This window comes from Aulonocara sp. 'chitande type north' Nkhata Bay, linkage group LG5, assembly GCF_057382095.1.
Source record: "Aulonocara sp. 'chitande type north' Nkhata Bay isolate Kocher_YH1m ecotype deep benthic linkage group LG5, A_spYH_male_GT1.1, whole genome shotgun sequence".
Lineage (NCBI taxonomy): Eukaryota > Metazoa > Chordata > Actinopteri > Cichliformes > Cichlidae > Aulonocara > Aulonocara sp. 'chitande type north' Nkhata Bay.
Window position 1 is genome coordinate 19,983,123 of NC_141348.1, and position 17,068 is coordinate 20,000,190.

The 17,068-nt window shown below is 40.1% G+C and overlaps 1 protein-coding gene across 1 annotated transcript; it reads left to right on the top strand.

Annotated features, from left to right (window-relative positions):
• Window positions 1-1,372: 1,372 nt before the first annotated feature.
• pusl1 (pseudouridine synthase like 1) lies at window positions 1,373-15,563 on the top strand. Its single transcript, XM_086291919.1, has 8 exons — window positions 1,373-1,855; window positions 1,936-1,996; window positions 3,518-3,705; window positions 8,895-9,044; window positions 10,523-10,693; window positions 13,470-13,524; window positions 13,717-13,879; window positions 15,423-15,563. The coding sequence occupies exons 1-8, from the start codon at window positions 1,800-1,802 to the stop codon at window positions 15,479-15,481; spliced, it is 903 nt and encodes a 300-aa protein (XP_086148045.1). The 5' UTR covers window positions 1,373-1,799; the 3' UTR covers window positions 15,482-15,563.
• The last annotated feature ends 1,505 nt before the right edge of the window (window positions 15,564-17,068 follow it).

Here is a 17,068-nt window from a genome sequence, read left to right on the forward strand (position 1 = left end):
GGGAGGCGTAGCTGCACCGTGAGCACCGGTGAAGGAGAGAAGAGCGCCGAGCAGACACAAGCTTCCGTAACAACCCAGGAGGAGCACAAGGAATCATGGGAGATAGATAGATAGATAGATAGATAGATAGATAGATAGATAGATAGATAGATAGATAGATAGATAGATAGATAGATAGATAGATAGATAGATAGATAGATAGATAGATAGATAGATAGATAGATAGATAGATAGATAGATAGATAGATAGATAGATATTAAATATCCCATAGTACCATTTTATCCTAACAGAGCACTTTGCTTTCAAACTGCATGCTTATTTATGGTTGTAGCAGTTTTTTAAAGTAGAATGGGAGGCTGAGCCTTCAGCTTCCAGGCCCCTCTCCTGTGGATTCTCCCAGTTAGGATTCAGGAGACAGGTAATCTCTGTGATATTAAGATTAGTCTTAAAACTTTTTGTATTAAACTTTTAGCTCGGACTGTATCGGGTGAACTCTGAACCTTGTATATGCTGCAATAGACTGTAGCAGCTGGTGGGGGCCTCCCATGATGCTTTGAAAGTTTTTTCTTCACTGGCATGTTTTCATTCTCTGTATTTATACATCAATTTGTGTTCGATCATTAAAGTGTCTCTCTTTCTTTCTCTGTGCTCTTAGGCTGGTTGTTGGTTCTCCAGGAGGTTTCTTCCTGTTAAAAGTGATTTTTTCCTTTCCGTATGCCCATCATTGTTGGGATTTGTCTATATTATTGTAGAGTCTTTACCTTAACAGCGCAAATCACCTTGAGGCAACTGCTGTTGTGATTTTGCGCTATACAAATAAAACCGAATTGAACTGAATTAAAAGCTACTGTGGGTGTAATGTGTAGGTGGTCCTGTACTTTTGTCTATACAGTGTTTGTAAACACAAAAACTGGCTTAAGCATGTGATATTTCACTCATGATTAGCATCAGCTTAAACATCATCTATGTGGAAAATGTGTAGGTATGTGTATTCTCTGGGGGGCACAGAGAATAGACTTAAAGAAAATAGCAACAGTGGTTTGTAAACATATGAGCCTTTGAATGAGCTTAAATTTACTAACCTTATTAACCTTATCATAAATTAGACACCTACAAATCACCTAAAAAAGTGGACAACTTAATAAATAAAATAATATTGTAGATTTGATATAACTAATTATGGCCAATCTATCTTAAACATTAAACTTTTTTCTTTTTTGCTTGACTCCGCTTGACCGCTTGCTCTTGTTAGCGGTACATTGACTACTTGCTGTCGACCAATCTTAAACGTGAGTACAGTATCTGGCTTCAATGACTGGAGCAAGAAGGCTCTGCGGCTGGAGCGACGTAATCAAAATGCGACGTACTACAATGTGGAAGGAGGCAAACATCCAGAAATGTTGCTGTGTAGTAACGTGCACTGAACATAGGTGTCACAGCTTGGATAGAGTCATACAGTGCACGTGCCATCTCACTGCTAGTTATCACGCGGCGCTTGTAACAGCTCTTTTATCGGGTCTGCACTGTACTACGGCCTCGTGACACAGTAACGTGCGCTCTCATATGTCAACAGAAGAATTCTAACAGCTGTTGTCTCCAGTGGACTTCCGGACTACACTTCAGAGGGTTCTCGGTGGTACTTGGAGGTGAGGGGTCGTGTCTGGCTAGCACAGGAACGTTTCACCAGAGGTTCAGTCTGCAGGGACATCAGTCACAGCTGGATCCATGAAATGATTCTGCATTGCAGTTTTTCCACTCTCGTAAACGAGGAACATGCACAGTGACATTTCGAGTCAACATGCACAACCGGGCTCGTTACCTCATATTTTTTCAGTACATCGGAACAAAATACCGGTAGGTTACAGGGCACACTGAGATGTTATATCTTATTATTATTATTTTTGAATATACCACTACTGTTATCATTATTGCAGTGGAGCAGTGAAAGTCCCTCCACATCAGCTGGGGAAGAAAGGGGTCCAGGACCACTTGGAGGTATGTTTTAACTCACTTAAAGCTAATCAGGTGACAAGTTGCCTTTGAGCTGCTAGTATTAAATGTAGTTAGGCTTAAAAAGCTGTGTCATGACTTTATGAGTCTGCTTAGCTTAGTAATTCATTATAGGCCTTAAATCCTCTAGGTCTCTGATCCACTCATCAAAAGCAGCGTCATATGGTGTAATGCATAAGCATTTCATTAATCTTTGACTTGGATCCTTTTTTCTGGGCTTGTTTGTCGTATATATAAAAAAAACTTTACAATCTCAACTTTATGTCGATGCCTTTTGAAAATCTAAAAAGTGAGAATGATCAGACTGCTGTCTGATGATTAAAGGCGGTTTCAATAAATGATTCAAAGGCAGCAAGGATCCACATGAGAAAATGGGACTAATGTTAAGGGCCACACCAGTAAGCTTATAAAGAAATAAAACTAACTCTCTGAGGTCTAAGTCATGGACTGGTCCTTTTCTACTCTACCTGAGCAGTCAAAGCACTTTATACAACACGCCTCATTCTCCCTTTCACACCCTTTCTATGTAACATTCACACTCCGATGGATGCATCTAAGAGCAACTTAGGGTTAATATCTTGCAAAAGGTAAGGCAATTGGTAGATTGGTAGATGACCCGCTCTACCTCCTGAGCTACATCCACCCCTTGGGATCATAAGCGCAAACCCTAAATGCCTGAATCCCAAATATCTTTAGAGATGATCTAAAATATACCATTAAATGTGATTTAGAACATTTTTGCTTTTGCATATGTTATTTTTCATAGTTATCACATCATTAAATATCTAAATAGCTTCTGTGTTATTTACAGTAAGATGTGTTCACAACAGAAATACTGTTAATTTGTTGGCTTTAATCTGTTTTTGTGGTGTAGGACTTATATGCATCAAACTGTCATAAAAATCCATATAACTGCACTGTTAGGAATAAAACCTGGCATACAGTTTGAAGTCCGTACTTTCTGCTCTTTCCAAACATGGACTAAGCGAGGCTCCATCGTGCTTCTAAGTTGTCAAAAATCAGTCATTTGTTTTGGACGTGCCAACATGCCCATTGACTCCAGAGGGTGAATAATGAAGTTCAGCTTATTGGTGTGGCACTCCACACCTGGGTTGAGCACTACAATCACCAAACTTATGATATGACGCATAAACAAGGTTCCTGTTTCACATCCAGCTGCTTCGTGGATTGTTGCATGTCTTTCTTGATCACTGTCTGTTCCTTGTTTTCTTGTCAGCTCTCTACTGTCTACTGTTTCTAATAAAGGCATAAAAAGCCCAAAAATAAGCACAGAGAGAAGGAAACACAGATTACAGGGCAAAAAAAGATCAGTCTTTCTTGTCACATCATGCCTCTGTTCACAGCTCTGTTTGATAACTATTTGAGGCAGACAAGGCTGTGAGTGGCTGCAGAAGTTTGAAAGTGAGCTTTAAAAAAGTTATTTGTTTTCTAGGCTATCAACCCAAAGCTATTAATATCTAAAAAGATCTTTTCGTCTTTGTGTAGGATGCAATCCAGCGACTGAGGCCAGTCAATCCTGTATCCCTGTCAGTTTCCAGCAGGACGGACACGGGTGTCCACGCCCTCTCTAACTCCGCACACTTTGACCTGCAACGCAAGAATGACAAGCTGCCGTTCACTGAAGATGTTCTTGTTCAGGCGCTCAATTTCCACCTCGGGACAGAACAGATCAGGTGAGTAAAGGGTCTTGAAAATCTTGGTGAGTGCATGAGTGCTTTTATGACTTTGTAAGTCTCTGAGTTATGTAATTAAGCCACTTAAGCCAAATAAAAACACATTTCTCTGTCTCTGAGATCAGTTTTCTCTGAACACATTATAGAAACAGTGAGACATCAAAAGGTATGTGAACATAACCTGGATGAGTGCTAAAGTAGTTTCCTTTAGCACTACTTGATCTTGCCCCCCCCCCGCCAAGAAATTGACCTAAATGTGACTTTTCTTTTTTAATCCTCTTACACTGAGTGAATGCAGTTTAGTCAGCTGGTGAAGCAGCAGCCTTGTGTTTTCTCTGATAGATGGTGTTGCCATCTTGTAACAACTGACCTGTCAAGTAGCTTGACAAACAGTGTGCAAGTGCCAGTGTGTTCTCTGTTGTTGGCAATAGGTGGTCAAACCAAGCAGGATTTTTATTCATTAACTGCACTGTACTTTTTAATAAATAGAAACCATTCCTGGCATTATTTTTGCCTGATCAAAATAGTTTTCAAAAAGCTATTATGAATTTTTATAATTGGCACAATTTAACCTGATTGACTGCTCCATAAATAACACCAATGAGAAATAAAAATAGAAATGTTTACTATGGAGACACACAGGATATGGCCAAACATATGCAGACGTACATTCACTGGTTGTTTCGTTAGGTACACCTTGCTAGTACCAGGTTAGAGTCCATTTTGCCTTCAGAACTGCTTTAATTCTTCAAGCGTAGATTCAACAAGGTGCTGGAAGCAATTTGGTCCATATTGATATGTAAACATCACACAGTTATTGCAGAGTTTATCAGTTGCACATCCATGATGAGAGTTTCTCAGTCCATCACATCCCAAAGGTGCTCTATTGGATTGAGATCTGGGGACTGCGGGGCTTATTTGTGTACAGTGAACACATTGTCATGCTAAAGAAACCAGTTTGTGATGGTTTGAGGTTTGTGCCATCTGAAGAAGAGTTCACTGTGGTCATGAAAGCATAAAAGCTACGATACTCAGGTTGGCTGTGGTGTTTAAATGATGCCCAGATGGTATTAAAAGTCTGTCAAAAATATTCCCCACACCATTAAACCACCATAGAGGATCCACTCTTTCATGCTGTGTCTGGCTAATTCTGACCTTACCATCTGAATCAAAGCGGAAATCAGACCAGGCAATGTTTTTTAGTCACCTGTTGTCCAATTCAGAGGAGGCTGTTTGAGTTGTAGTCTCAGTTTCCTGTTCTTAGCTCAGAGTAGTAAGACCTGGTGTGGTCTTCTGCTGCTGTAGGCCATCTGCTGCAGGGTTCAAAGGGTTGTGCTCATACATTTTCTGCTTGTAGCAAGTGTTTATATTGGTTACTGTTGCCTTCCGGACAGTTTAAAGCAGTCTGGCAATGCTTTTCTGACATCACTGAGTCAATATTGCCCAGAGAACCTCTGCTTCCTGGATATTTGATCTTTTCTGAACCATTTACTGTAAACCCGAGAGATGGATGTGCAGGAAAATCTCAGCAGATCAGCAGTTTCATAAATACTCAGACCAGCCTGTCTGGCACCAACAACCATACTACCTTCAAAGTCACATAAATCACTTACCCTCCCAATTATGATGCTTGAACTTCAAAAGGTCATCTCAACCATGTCTGTATGCCTTTTGCTGCCATTTGATTGGCTGATTAGATATTTATGATAACGAGCAGGGAGCAGCAGTACGTGTTGAGCGTAGATACACAGATACATATCCTGAGGGGCATACAGTGGTAAATAAATCCCAGAAAGAAGTATGACTGACTTAAACATCTGCCTCAACAGTTGGGATATACATAGCTGTGGTGAAATGCCATAAGTTCACCTGTTGAATATGTAATGGAAAAGGGCATCTTTAAATACTGCTGCAAACGAGTATCTGCCGACTCGTTTTTTTCCTGTGTTTTCTTCATCTCCTCCCCTTGTAATCCCTTCATTACATACATTTACATTATTCAAAGCCATAGTTGGCTGTTTTGGTTTGGGCTGCTGTGGCATTCTGTTCCTTAGTCAGGATTGGAGAGAAGAAGTACAGAACAAAGCAATAGATAAAGAGATGGTATTGGGTAAATGCAGTCAGTGCCAGTGAGAGAGGGCGTGGAAAGATGAGTCTGAATAAAGAGAGTGAGTTTGAACAGCGCACGCTGGGAGAAAGAAAGAGGGGAGAGAGAAACTGCTAATCCCCAAACCTGCAGAGAGAAGGTTAGAAAGGATTATCTTTGCTCTGCTTTTTTGGTGTATAGCATCTGTTTAGCACGCACATGCACACACGTGGATACTCACTGCATCATTCGTCACTCTATATACACTTTTTGTTTTCAGCTGACACTTAAAATGTAAAAGTGTTTCATACACAAACACACTTCATATGTTTTAGATAGAACGTTTTACTGTTGATGTGAAAGAAAAGCAGTTTGTGGTGTCAGATCTGACATCCCAAACTATCTTTTCCCATCTTGCACAGCGGGAAGAGCTTTTGTTACAGCTACAATGACGATACAGCTCATCTGCTGCTTCCAGAGACAGAGAGCCAAGGCGAGATTTGAGCACAGCCTGCACACTGTAAAAAATCTCTCTTCTCCTTCAGCTTCATTTGTCTTCTGAGCTGCTGTGAAAATTGGCCTCAATTAGCCTAAAACTACCGGCTCTTTTTGCATAAAAGGAAACTGCTGAATAGCAAAATAGTGCCATGCTAAACAATGCCCCAGCTCCCAAATGTGTGACACCATGCTTTGTACACTGCTAATGAAAATTTTACGTGTGTGTGTGTGTGTGTGTGTGTGTGTGTGTGTGTGTGTGTGGGGTTTGGAGGCCATCGAAAGGCTGTCACTTCACATTGGTGCGGCCGCTGAAGGCAGATGCAAGGGTTTCCTCTGCCACGTGTCACACCCAATCTCCTCCCCTGGAAACCTAACCTAGTTTCCCCGGTTGCGCACAAACACACGCTTACATAGACATACACATGTGCAGATACCGATTGCCGTCGCACACATTCTCAAGCACATGCGTGACTGAATGCGTGCTCTGTGTGCTGGCACAAACATGTGATCAAACACTATAGGGTGCTAATGTGCTTTGTGCAGTCCTTTTTACACTGATGCAGGTGAATGCAGCTCTTTGTTCTTGAAGGTTACAGAGACATGAATTAAGGAACCTCATCTGTCACAGTATTGTAATTATAAGTGTTTTATTATTAAAAGGGGTCAAGGGGGTCACCACAGCAGGTAGCTCCACATATTTGATTTGGCAGGTTTGTATGCCATGTGCCCTCCTTGAGATAAGCCCAGCGGGATCTGTGTCACCAGGATTGAACCAGGCAAATGTGTAAACCTTGTGCAATATGGAGCCACTTGTTTTATTGTCATTATTAGTGTAAATTTTTACATCTTTGCCTTCTTATATGTTGTGGAACAAGATGAATTAACATGAATTAGAATACATTTGTTGTGCGGTGCTTTCGGTACATGAACAAAAGCTTGCAAGACGAACATTGACATCAGCTTTAGGTGTTATTTGGTTTTACATCTAAATCGCAAATTTTAGCAAGCTGAACCGCTGTAACAGCTATAAATACTCATTGGGCACTTTGTTAGCCACACCTGTTTAGCTGCTTGTTTAATCAGTAACTGGCATAAACTCCGTGCAATTAAGCATATAAAGTGCTGTGAAAAAGTATTTGCCCTGGGATTTGCTAATTTTGCTTCAGATCATCAAATAAATTTAAATATTAGACAAAGATAACAGAGTAAACACAAAATGCAGTTTTTAGATGATGACCCTCGTTTGTTAATTAAAAAAAAAAAAAGGCCCTATGTGGGGAAAAAATTGGTTCCTAAACATAATAACTGGTTGGCTGGGAAAGTTGTTCCCATTTCTGGATAATGGCTCTCGCCGTGGTTTGCTGGACTTGTTTCTGCATAGAGCCAGGTAGCTTTGGATAGCTTTTTTCCCTCAATAAATGAAATCATCATTTAAAAACTGCATTTACTCAGGTTAGCTTTGTCAAATAATAAAAGCTGTTTGATGATCTGAAACTTGTAAGTGTGTAAATCGGGAAGCAAGCATGAAATCAGGAACAAGTCGTTTTTCACAGCGCTGCTGACACCATGAAGTTCAAACAGCATCAGAATGAAGAAGATCTAAAGACAAAAGTGGGTCCACCTTGATGCTCGCAACGTGTACTTAATAAAATGGCCAGTGGTTGCGAGTTAAGTATTACGTCTCTTAAATGGTAAAACATGGCTTTTTGAGTATGTGTCAGTGCAGATTATAAGCTTGGCTATTGATTAATAATAATGTAATAGTATGCATAGCAGCTGTTGTTATAACTGACTGTAATACTGTGATGAGACAAAGGAGGAAAGATTTGCCCTGCATTGCATTAAATCGATAGAAATAGTGAATTTCTGTGCAATCTGACAATAAATTCTTGATCTTAATCAAAAATGATTCAGATATTTTCATTACTGCTGTAGCATCAATCAGGCACGAGGACAGCTTGAAACTACTAAAAAGGGGGGGGAATCCCCTTTTTGTTCAAACTCTCTGTAAATCTCAGTTTGGTTCATTGTTTTAGTAACGACACTGCACGCAGCAGAGTAATTCAATTGAACGTGCAGAACCTGTAGCCAGAAATGCCAGTGTCATTCTTCAGTCTACTTTAAGACGTCTCGCAGAATCAGGAATCGATCCAGTCTGTTACTTATTACATCAGTCCCTGCCTCTGCGCGCAAAAACACAGGGAGTGTCTCGTGTTATCCTGCTGGAATCGCATCAGAGAGGCTCAGCCTGAGATTCTGCTCTGATGTTAACTGTGTTAAAATAAGCTCTTGGCAGCCTTTTTAGGACTCTGTTGGTGTGTCTTTGTGTTAAAAGCTGCAATGCTGGCACTTTGGAGCATGGCTTGTACACAGTTTTTCTAGCTGGGAGTACAAAAAGGAGCATTGACACCATCTTTGCTATGGGACTGCCTCTACAAAGAAAGAATCAGAGATAGTTTTGTTCTCACTGAACAGCCAGACTGAATGTTTAAAGATCACCTCCAGGCTTCAGTGCAGATGTATAAGAATATTTATGAATGTGCATGTTTCAAGTTTCTTCATCCTAAATCCTAGGTTTCACTTCTCTTTGTCCATTTTATTTCAGGATCACCCGTGCCCACCGTGTTCCTCATGACTTCCATGCCCGTTTCCGTGCCCAGTCTCGGACCTACGTCTACCGAATAGCGTTAGGAATCTCCCACCACTCTCTCCTTCCCCTCACAGACTGGGATCTGTGCTGGAGCCTCCGCAACACGTGAGTTATCCCAGTTTATGCACCACCCCTCCCTTTTCTCAGTCATGTCTTTTTCTTTTTCATGTGTTAGTGTGCATGTGCATGATGTCTGCCTTAAAAAAAGAAATAAATAAGGGCTCAGTCTGAAGCTGAATCTGACTGTGTATATGTGTAAAAGCAGAGACACACTCTTTCTGTGTAATGGAGACTCAGACCAGAAAAATGGCACATTGAACACATGAATAGTCCACATGCACCATGCAGGAGGTGCACATTAGAGACAGCCAAACGAAGTGTTTTATCTGAGCTGATGCGCAAAATGCAAACAAAGGAGGAGGAAGGAGAGGAGAGAGGATGCATAGAGTGTAAAAAGTAGGAAAGAGATTAAATGGCGTTGGCTTCGAAGCTTACACAAGGTTCTTGTAGCTGTGATTGGAAAAACTGGCCACAAAGAGAAACATTTTAGTTTGTGTTTGAGCGTTTGTATCTTTTTTTCTCCTCACTTTTTTGGGGAAAAGTAGGGCAAGATAAGCTGCGGGCTTTTATACGTGCAGAACAACACCCACGCATTTCATCCTTTCTTTCCCTTCTTTTCTGCTTCTGTCCATTTTTTTTCTCTCAATCTCTTTCTTTTTCTCCTTCCTTCCTTCACTAACTTCTTTCTCTGGATCTTCTGCTTTGTTATCGCTCTCTCATGTTCAACATTCATGTTGCTCTTCACACCCCTGAGCGTCTCAGCCTCAGCAGCGTCTCTCTTTTCCTCTCTTTGATGCGCCTCTCCAGCGTCATCACACTCGCTCCAGTTCTCCCACTGCAATAAAAAAAAGTTACTTTTTTTTTTTAAACAATTTTTTAAGATTATTTGAATGTTGGAATTCAGTGACCACGTTATCATTGGTCATCAGTCAGTTCTGTCTTCCTTCCCTCTTACCAACTGGTCACAGCTGCCCCCCTCCCAACATAGCGAAAAGTAAGGACTTAATGATTTGTTAATTAGACCGTTAAGATATTTTTTGCACATCTTCATTCATTCCTGATTCTTATGTTAAAATTTTTATTACTCAGCACACTTCTCCCTTTTCCCGCTCACTCTCTCTCCTCCCTCTCTCTTTGTCAGATCATATTTAAGCAGCAAATGAAGCGTGAGACTGGAGAGAATCTAATCACCGGCTCGCTCTGGTTCTCTGCCTTAAATGAGCTGGTCGTGGGCATGCTCTGCTCGCTCACGTGGCATTATCTTTCTGTTACATAAGTTTTCCACTAAATTATTCATGGAGTTCTGAAAAGATGTACTTCATGTGTACATTTGTGGCTGACCTCGCTGTTCAGCCAGGTCACTCTTGAGTGACGCTGCAATATCAAGAGTTGGCTTTCGAATCTTGATTCAGGAGCTCTGATGACCTCAGAATCTTCACATTTTCCCGGTTTTCAAATGCATTGTAATACTGTAAATGGTCACTTGTATAAAAAGCGTTTTTCTTTATTCTGTCTTTCATCAGAGAGCTAAACGTGGACGCTATGCACGAGGCAGCTTCCCTACTGCTTGGGACTCACGATTTCAGCAGCTTTAGGGCCGTCAACTCTGATCTGCCTTTCAAAAATCCTGTGAAGACGATGGATGTGATCAGTATACAGCAGGGAAACTCCTTTGCATATGCTCACTTCCACAGGTAGGCCACAGTATGTATTGAGACCACAATACCTACGACCAAGTTATTGTGGAATTGGATACATTATGTAAGGCAAAAAACAAGGTTTGTACAATTTTATGCAGCTTTTTAACCACAAAGTCAATGCTTGGTACAAACACCTTTACCTCTCTCAGGCAAACATCCCTGTAATTCCTTTAAGTAGTCTTCGGGAATAGTTCTCCTGGCATCTTGAAGGACATTCAAAGCTTTTCTTTGGATGTTGGTTGAATTGTGTTCTGTTCTCTGTCAAGATGATCCCACACTGCTTCAATAATGTTGAGGTCCAGGCTCTGGTCAGACTGTGTTTCATTGTGTATTTTTCTATTCAGGTACACTTTTATTGCATTGGCGGTGTGTTTGGGATAATTGTCATCCTGAGAAATGAAGCTGTCACCAGTCATTTGCTTTCCAGATGCTGTTACACGGTGGATCAAAGCCTGATGGCGCTTTTCTGCAGTCATGTTTCCATCAGTTCTGACAAATCTCCAACACTGCTGGCTGAAATGTTGACCCAAACCATGACAGAGCCTCCATTATATTTTGCAGATGGCTTTAGACACTCACTGTTGTACTTTACTTCTGACTTCCTCCTCCGTACATGTTGCCAACAATTTGAACAAGTAATGACAAATTTGGATTAAATTTCTGATGAGGCTTTGGTAAACAGTAAATGGATCAACTGACAGGCCAGATTCATCTCTCAGGTGCTGTGTCAGGTCTTTGCTGGATTTTGTTTTCCCTTCTTCTACCCTCTGCAGAATTCCCATGAATGATCCAATGTGGCCCACATTGGTCTCTGTCGGGTTTTGAAAGCCTACAGCTGAGCTGTGTTTATTTTTTCATGAGGGTCACTATTCTAAGAAACGGTGATAAAATGAAAAGAAACTGACTGATGAATTATTGAGGAGTCTAAGGTTCAACTAAAGTTTTGATCCTAAAACGGGGAAATGTGGTCTGTGAGGCTGACTACTTTGGTCTCCATTCAAAGTTGAAAAAAAGGGCTTTTTTCTAACCTCCCGAAATATTTGATCTTATTTTCATGCATAAGTGAACAGAGATTTATTTATTTTAGGGCCTTGTGTAGCCTTGACTCTGTTTTCATGTTAACATGCTAACATTTGGTAGGTGTGCATTTTAAAACAAGTCTTCACATTTTGAAATTAATATATGCAGAATTCAAACCGTGCCGCAGCAGGAAGTGTGACATCCCTAATTTGTTTGTTTACCATTAGTTTAAGCCACACCAGCATCTAATCCAATCGAGAGGTGTTGCCACAATCCCATAAAATTTGGTAGGTGTACAAAAATTCATATGATTACATTAAGCACAGCTTAACAGAGCACCTAGCTGTTGTCCTGTTACAGTTATAATCATTAGCATGCTAGCGTTAAGGACAAAGCACCGTTGTTCATAAAGGACATCATAAAGCTAGCATAACGCTTACTGCTTGATTAAGTCTATTAATAAATAATAAAGTAGTTAACTGACTTATCATGTCAATGCTACCAGCTTGTCCGCCCATCTGAGCAAAATTAACAACTAAAAATTCAGACTGAGCGGAAAACCGCAGCATCACACAGTCGCTGCAGATTTCCTGACTGCACATCCGTGATGTGGCTCTCCATTTCCAGCACATCCCAAAGGGTCTCTTTGGGGTTGAGATCTGGTGACTGCGGACATCATCTGAGTACACTCAACTCATTGTCATGTTCAGTAAACAGGGTGAAATGAAAATTAGCTCACAGAAGGGGCACCTGGTGCGGTCTTCTGCTGCTGGAGCCCATCTGCTTCACAGTTCCACATGCTTTGTGCTCTTCTGCAAACTTTGGTTATAATGAGTGTTTCTGTGAGTTACTGTTGGCTTCCTACCAGCTTAAAGCAGCCTGGCTTTATAATAATAACACAGCGCTGCAAATGTGCAACAAGAGGCCCAGCAGTGCTTTATTCTCATCTGAAGATACTGACCTCCAAGTCCACGGGCTAAAAGCCCTGCTCTATAAATCTGTCTCTACATTTCCTACATGTCGAATGTAATCAGACAGCAAGCACTGAGTCAAATTTGCATTTGACCCAATTCTTCCCATGTGCCTGTTTCCTTAGTTCACCCTGTCCTTCCCAAAATAAGAATCAGGGAGAGGTTTTTTTTCTTCCTTTCTTTTTTCCCTTTTGAGGGCAGGGGCAAAATAATAATAATAATAATAATATTTTATGTGGCATCACACATAATCCTGTTGGGGCTAAGCTGCAGTGCCATATTTAGTGTGTGACATTTAAACAAATCTGTGCATGATGACAAACCCAGGCTTCATTTGATGCCTGGCATGAATGTCACATCAGTTATATTCACACAGGCGGGAACAGCACTGCTGCACAAGAGTGACTTAAGATGTAAAGATATGAGGCTGGATTATTTTCTTTTTTTTAAATTTTTTTTTATTTTTTATTTAATTAGTAATATTTTTTTCACTCAGAGGAATAAATGAGTAGGTGTGCTTTGGATCCACACTCTTGCTTAGTGGTTTTTATCAGACTAAATAATATTACATTACATCTGACAACCATTCACAATGTGCTTTAGACAGCAGTGCGATGTTTCAACTCCTGTGGCAACATTTAACCTTTCTTTATCCTTACACATTTTCTCCGTGATTCCATGTAGACTTCATGCCTGCTGGCCTTGGTCTCATTAATCTAACATTTCATGTGTAGTGCTTTGAATGTGGCTAAGACACAAATTTTATTTCCTTTTTCCAGAGAGATACCATCCTGGGAGCTGACTTTCACAAGTAAATCTTTTCTATATAAGCAGGTTTGTTGATAATCTTCTTCAGATTTTCTTTCAAGTTATATTTCCATTTCTGTGCGTGTGAGATTACGAGCCAGTAGCGACATCTGCTGGTGGTGACTGAAGCTTTATTTAGAATAAAGTAAACATTAAATCTCTTAAAGCAAGCTGTGCATGCTTCTGTGTAAAACCTCTTTATCTGGCCTTTTCCTCCAGGTGCGGAGGATGACGGGGGCAATGGTGGCAGTGGGCCAGGGGCTGCTCTCAGTACCCCAGCTGAAGAAAATACTGGAAGCGAGAGACTCTCTGGCCTACCCACAGGGTATGGCTGCTCCAGCCCACGGCCTTTTCCTCACCAGAGTGGACTACAGGGATACAGGTGAGAATAAAAACCAACTCTGATAACATAGACAGGAAACTGCTCAAAGTTGCAGCCAAGTTTGTGTCCCTTTCTATATGTCACATACTTAATAGATCTTTGGCATGCAGCTTATTTCCATTGCAGTGGAAAGAATCGAAAATAATTCCCATTCCTAAAAACAAGAATGACGTTTTTAATGGTGTCAATAGCAGACCTATTAGTCTACTCCCCGTTCTAAGTAAAATTATGGAGAGGATTGTCTATGAACAAATTCAACATTACCTAACAGAAAATCAGTTACTCACTCAGTTTCAACATGCCTACAAACCTGGTTATTCCACCAGTTCAGCTCTTATTCACATGACAGATAACTGGTACAAATATCTAGATAATGGGAATCTGGCCGGGGTGGTATTTTTGGATTTTAGTGCTGCATTTAATTTGATAAATCATGATCTTTTGATAGATAAACTAAAATGTTATGGATTTTCACCAGCTGCTTTGTGCTGGATGGAAAGTTATTTGTCTGGAAGAAGGCAAAAGGTTTATTATAATGGTTATTTCTCGGAGGGCTGTGAAATGAACTGTGGTCTACCCCAAGGCAGCTGCCTCGGTCCACTTCTCTACTCAGTCTTTACAAATGATTTGCCGTATGTCCTGGATAAATCTCATCTTGTAATGTATGCTGATGATTCCACCATGTTTTATTCAGCCAGTAGCTACTCTGAATTGACAAGCGTATTACAACTAGATTTGCTGAACGTGTTTGATTGGATAAGTAAAAACAACATGATTTTAAACGTGTCGAAATCCAAATCCATGTTAATAGGAAGTAGAGTACGCTTAGTCAACAGCCCACAACTAAATCTTTCCATAGCTGGATCGGTATTAGAACAGGTCACCCAGATTAAATTACTTGGTGTTACCATAAACCACCACCTTTCATGGTCTCAGCACATCAACTCTGTTATTAAGAAAATGGGACAGGGCATAGCTATAGCTAGGAAATGCTCTTTTTATATCACTTCTTCAATTATGAAAGATGTCATTAATGCACTAGTATTATCTCATCTAGAGTACTGCTCAATCATTTGGTCAGCAGCTAATAAGACAGATCTGAACAGACTTCAGTTAGTCCAAAATAGGGCGGCCAGATTAGTGTTAAGGTGTTCATATTATACAAGTATTGATAAAATGCACGATAAACTTTCTTGGCTTTCTGTACAAGCTAAATTATACTATGGCTTACTTGTATTTGCAGTATCCAGATGAAATACATAATCATGCCACACGATTTTCAACTAACCACACTTTAGTAACTCCTCGAGTTAAAAGTAACTTGAAACTATTCCAGCTTATAAAGCAACATTTTTTCCATTATGTGTACTCTATGGTAACTAGGATACCCTCCAGCCTCCATGCAATGTTGGAATTGGATAAGCAGCAGAAAACTGATGGATAGGAAAAATATTTTTACTCATATTTTCATCTTTTGGGAAAAGAAAACAAAAGGAACATTTTTATGAATTCTTCCTGTCTCAAGTTCTGTTTGTCTCCTCAGACCTGCAGCTTTCACCACAGCTGTCAGAGGAACTGCTCACCTCCACCAGGAAGGATTGATGCTACTTGAATATTCTATTTGTATGCATTTCCAAATGTCCTTATAAAACGAATATAATAAAGTTTGTGATTTAATGTATAATATGCTGTGTGTTCACTCATGTACTAAAAACAGTGATTGTACTCTAGTTCGACCTATATGAATAAGCATTAAGGGGACATACATATGAACAGCTAGATGTTCTTTTAATTCAACATATTAAGAGTACATAACTGTCCATGAACGCAGCTCAGCTACAGAAGACCACACACCTTGAACCTGTCATTGTCTACATAGATCTTTAGGTTACAACAGGCTACTTGCCCTAAACCCGATTAGGCAACGTGTACAATTATGAATTTTGTAGGTTATTGAAAATTATCTAACAAGGTATACATGTGGGCAAAAGTGTGACGTTCTATAGCCAAAACTGCTTTGTGTCCATGGGTCTCATACAGTGGTGTTACATTATGGATCAACAAAGTGCACACACTCACTGATAACGTATACATCCGAGTGTCCGATAAAACTGCATACACTTATTCTTTACCCAAAAGTCTTCACAGACCATTCCTACGGATTCTCACGCTTGAGGTCAGTTCCTTCCAATTTGGCTGCATGTGTTCATTAAGTGATTTTTCATCAAGTTGTCCATAAATAGTCCATAAAATCCGCACTACCACCGACAGTCTTCTCTGTGCAGCTGGGAGCCAGATGAGGTTTGTAGAAGGTTTAGATTGACCAGTCACCGATCTTAATCTTCCAGTGCAGTGATCAAATACACCAAACATCACACATTTGTTTTTCTTGATTTTTGTACAGTCACCCAACTGTTGCAAGCTTAACTGATTTGAAGTGCTGCGTCTGTCAAAATCGAACCTCGTGAGGAATGTTTCTGCACTTCTTAGAAGTGACAATCTCAAAAATTCAGTAACTATTTTTTTTAAACAATTTTTCTGTAAATATGTACACAAGTACACATTTCCTATCCAGGCGACCATGTCAGAGCAACATAGTAAATCTGATTAGCATAGGTCCTCAAGTCAATTCAGCATTTGGTTTCAAGAAGATAATTCACACATCCTAAAGACGCCCATAATTCAATATATAATCAAAATTTCAAGTGTCAGTCAGAAATGTAAGCCCAATAGCTTAAATATTAATAACAAAATCATATGTATATAATGCACTTGAGGAAGGCATTGCGTAATTTTTTTTTAAACTCACAATCCTTAATAACAGCACAGTCTGGGTGAAGAAATGTAGCTGAGCTAAAGTCAAACTTGAAACCCTGATTGTAACGATTGAGTGGGGACAGTGATACACAAAGGAAACATCACCGTAATGGTCACATTTTCAGTTAAAAATCTGATTTTTATGAGCGATGAAGGAAGAAGACTAATGATTAATGCTCAGCAGTGACGCCAAGCTCGTCCTCATGTTTAAATTAAAAAAAAAGGATATAAATAGCATGCGTGTGAGATGTGTGGTTGGCCGATGACAGACTAAACACAGAAACATCTAAATGTCCATGACTTGGAGTTAGTAATGCGTTATCACTCTAGGCAGCCTTTTTTTTTGGCATTTGACTAGACTACACACCCTGA

Excerpts from the sequence above, each read along its gene's own strand:
- pusl1 (XM_086291919.1), top strand. The coding sequence starts at position 1,800 with ATGCACAACCGGGCTCGTTACCTCATATTTTTTCAGTACATCGGAACA. Across the intron at positions 3,706-8,894 it reads CTCGGGACAGAACAGATCAG|GATCACCCGTGCCCACCGTG; the intron begins GTGAGTAAAGGG and ends ATTTTATTTCAG. Across the intron at positions 10,694-13,469 it reads GCATATGCTCACTTCCACAG|AGAGATACCATCCTGGGAGC; the intron begins GTAGGCCACAGT and ends TCCTTTTTCCAG.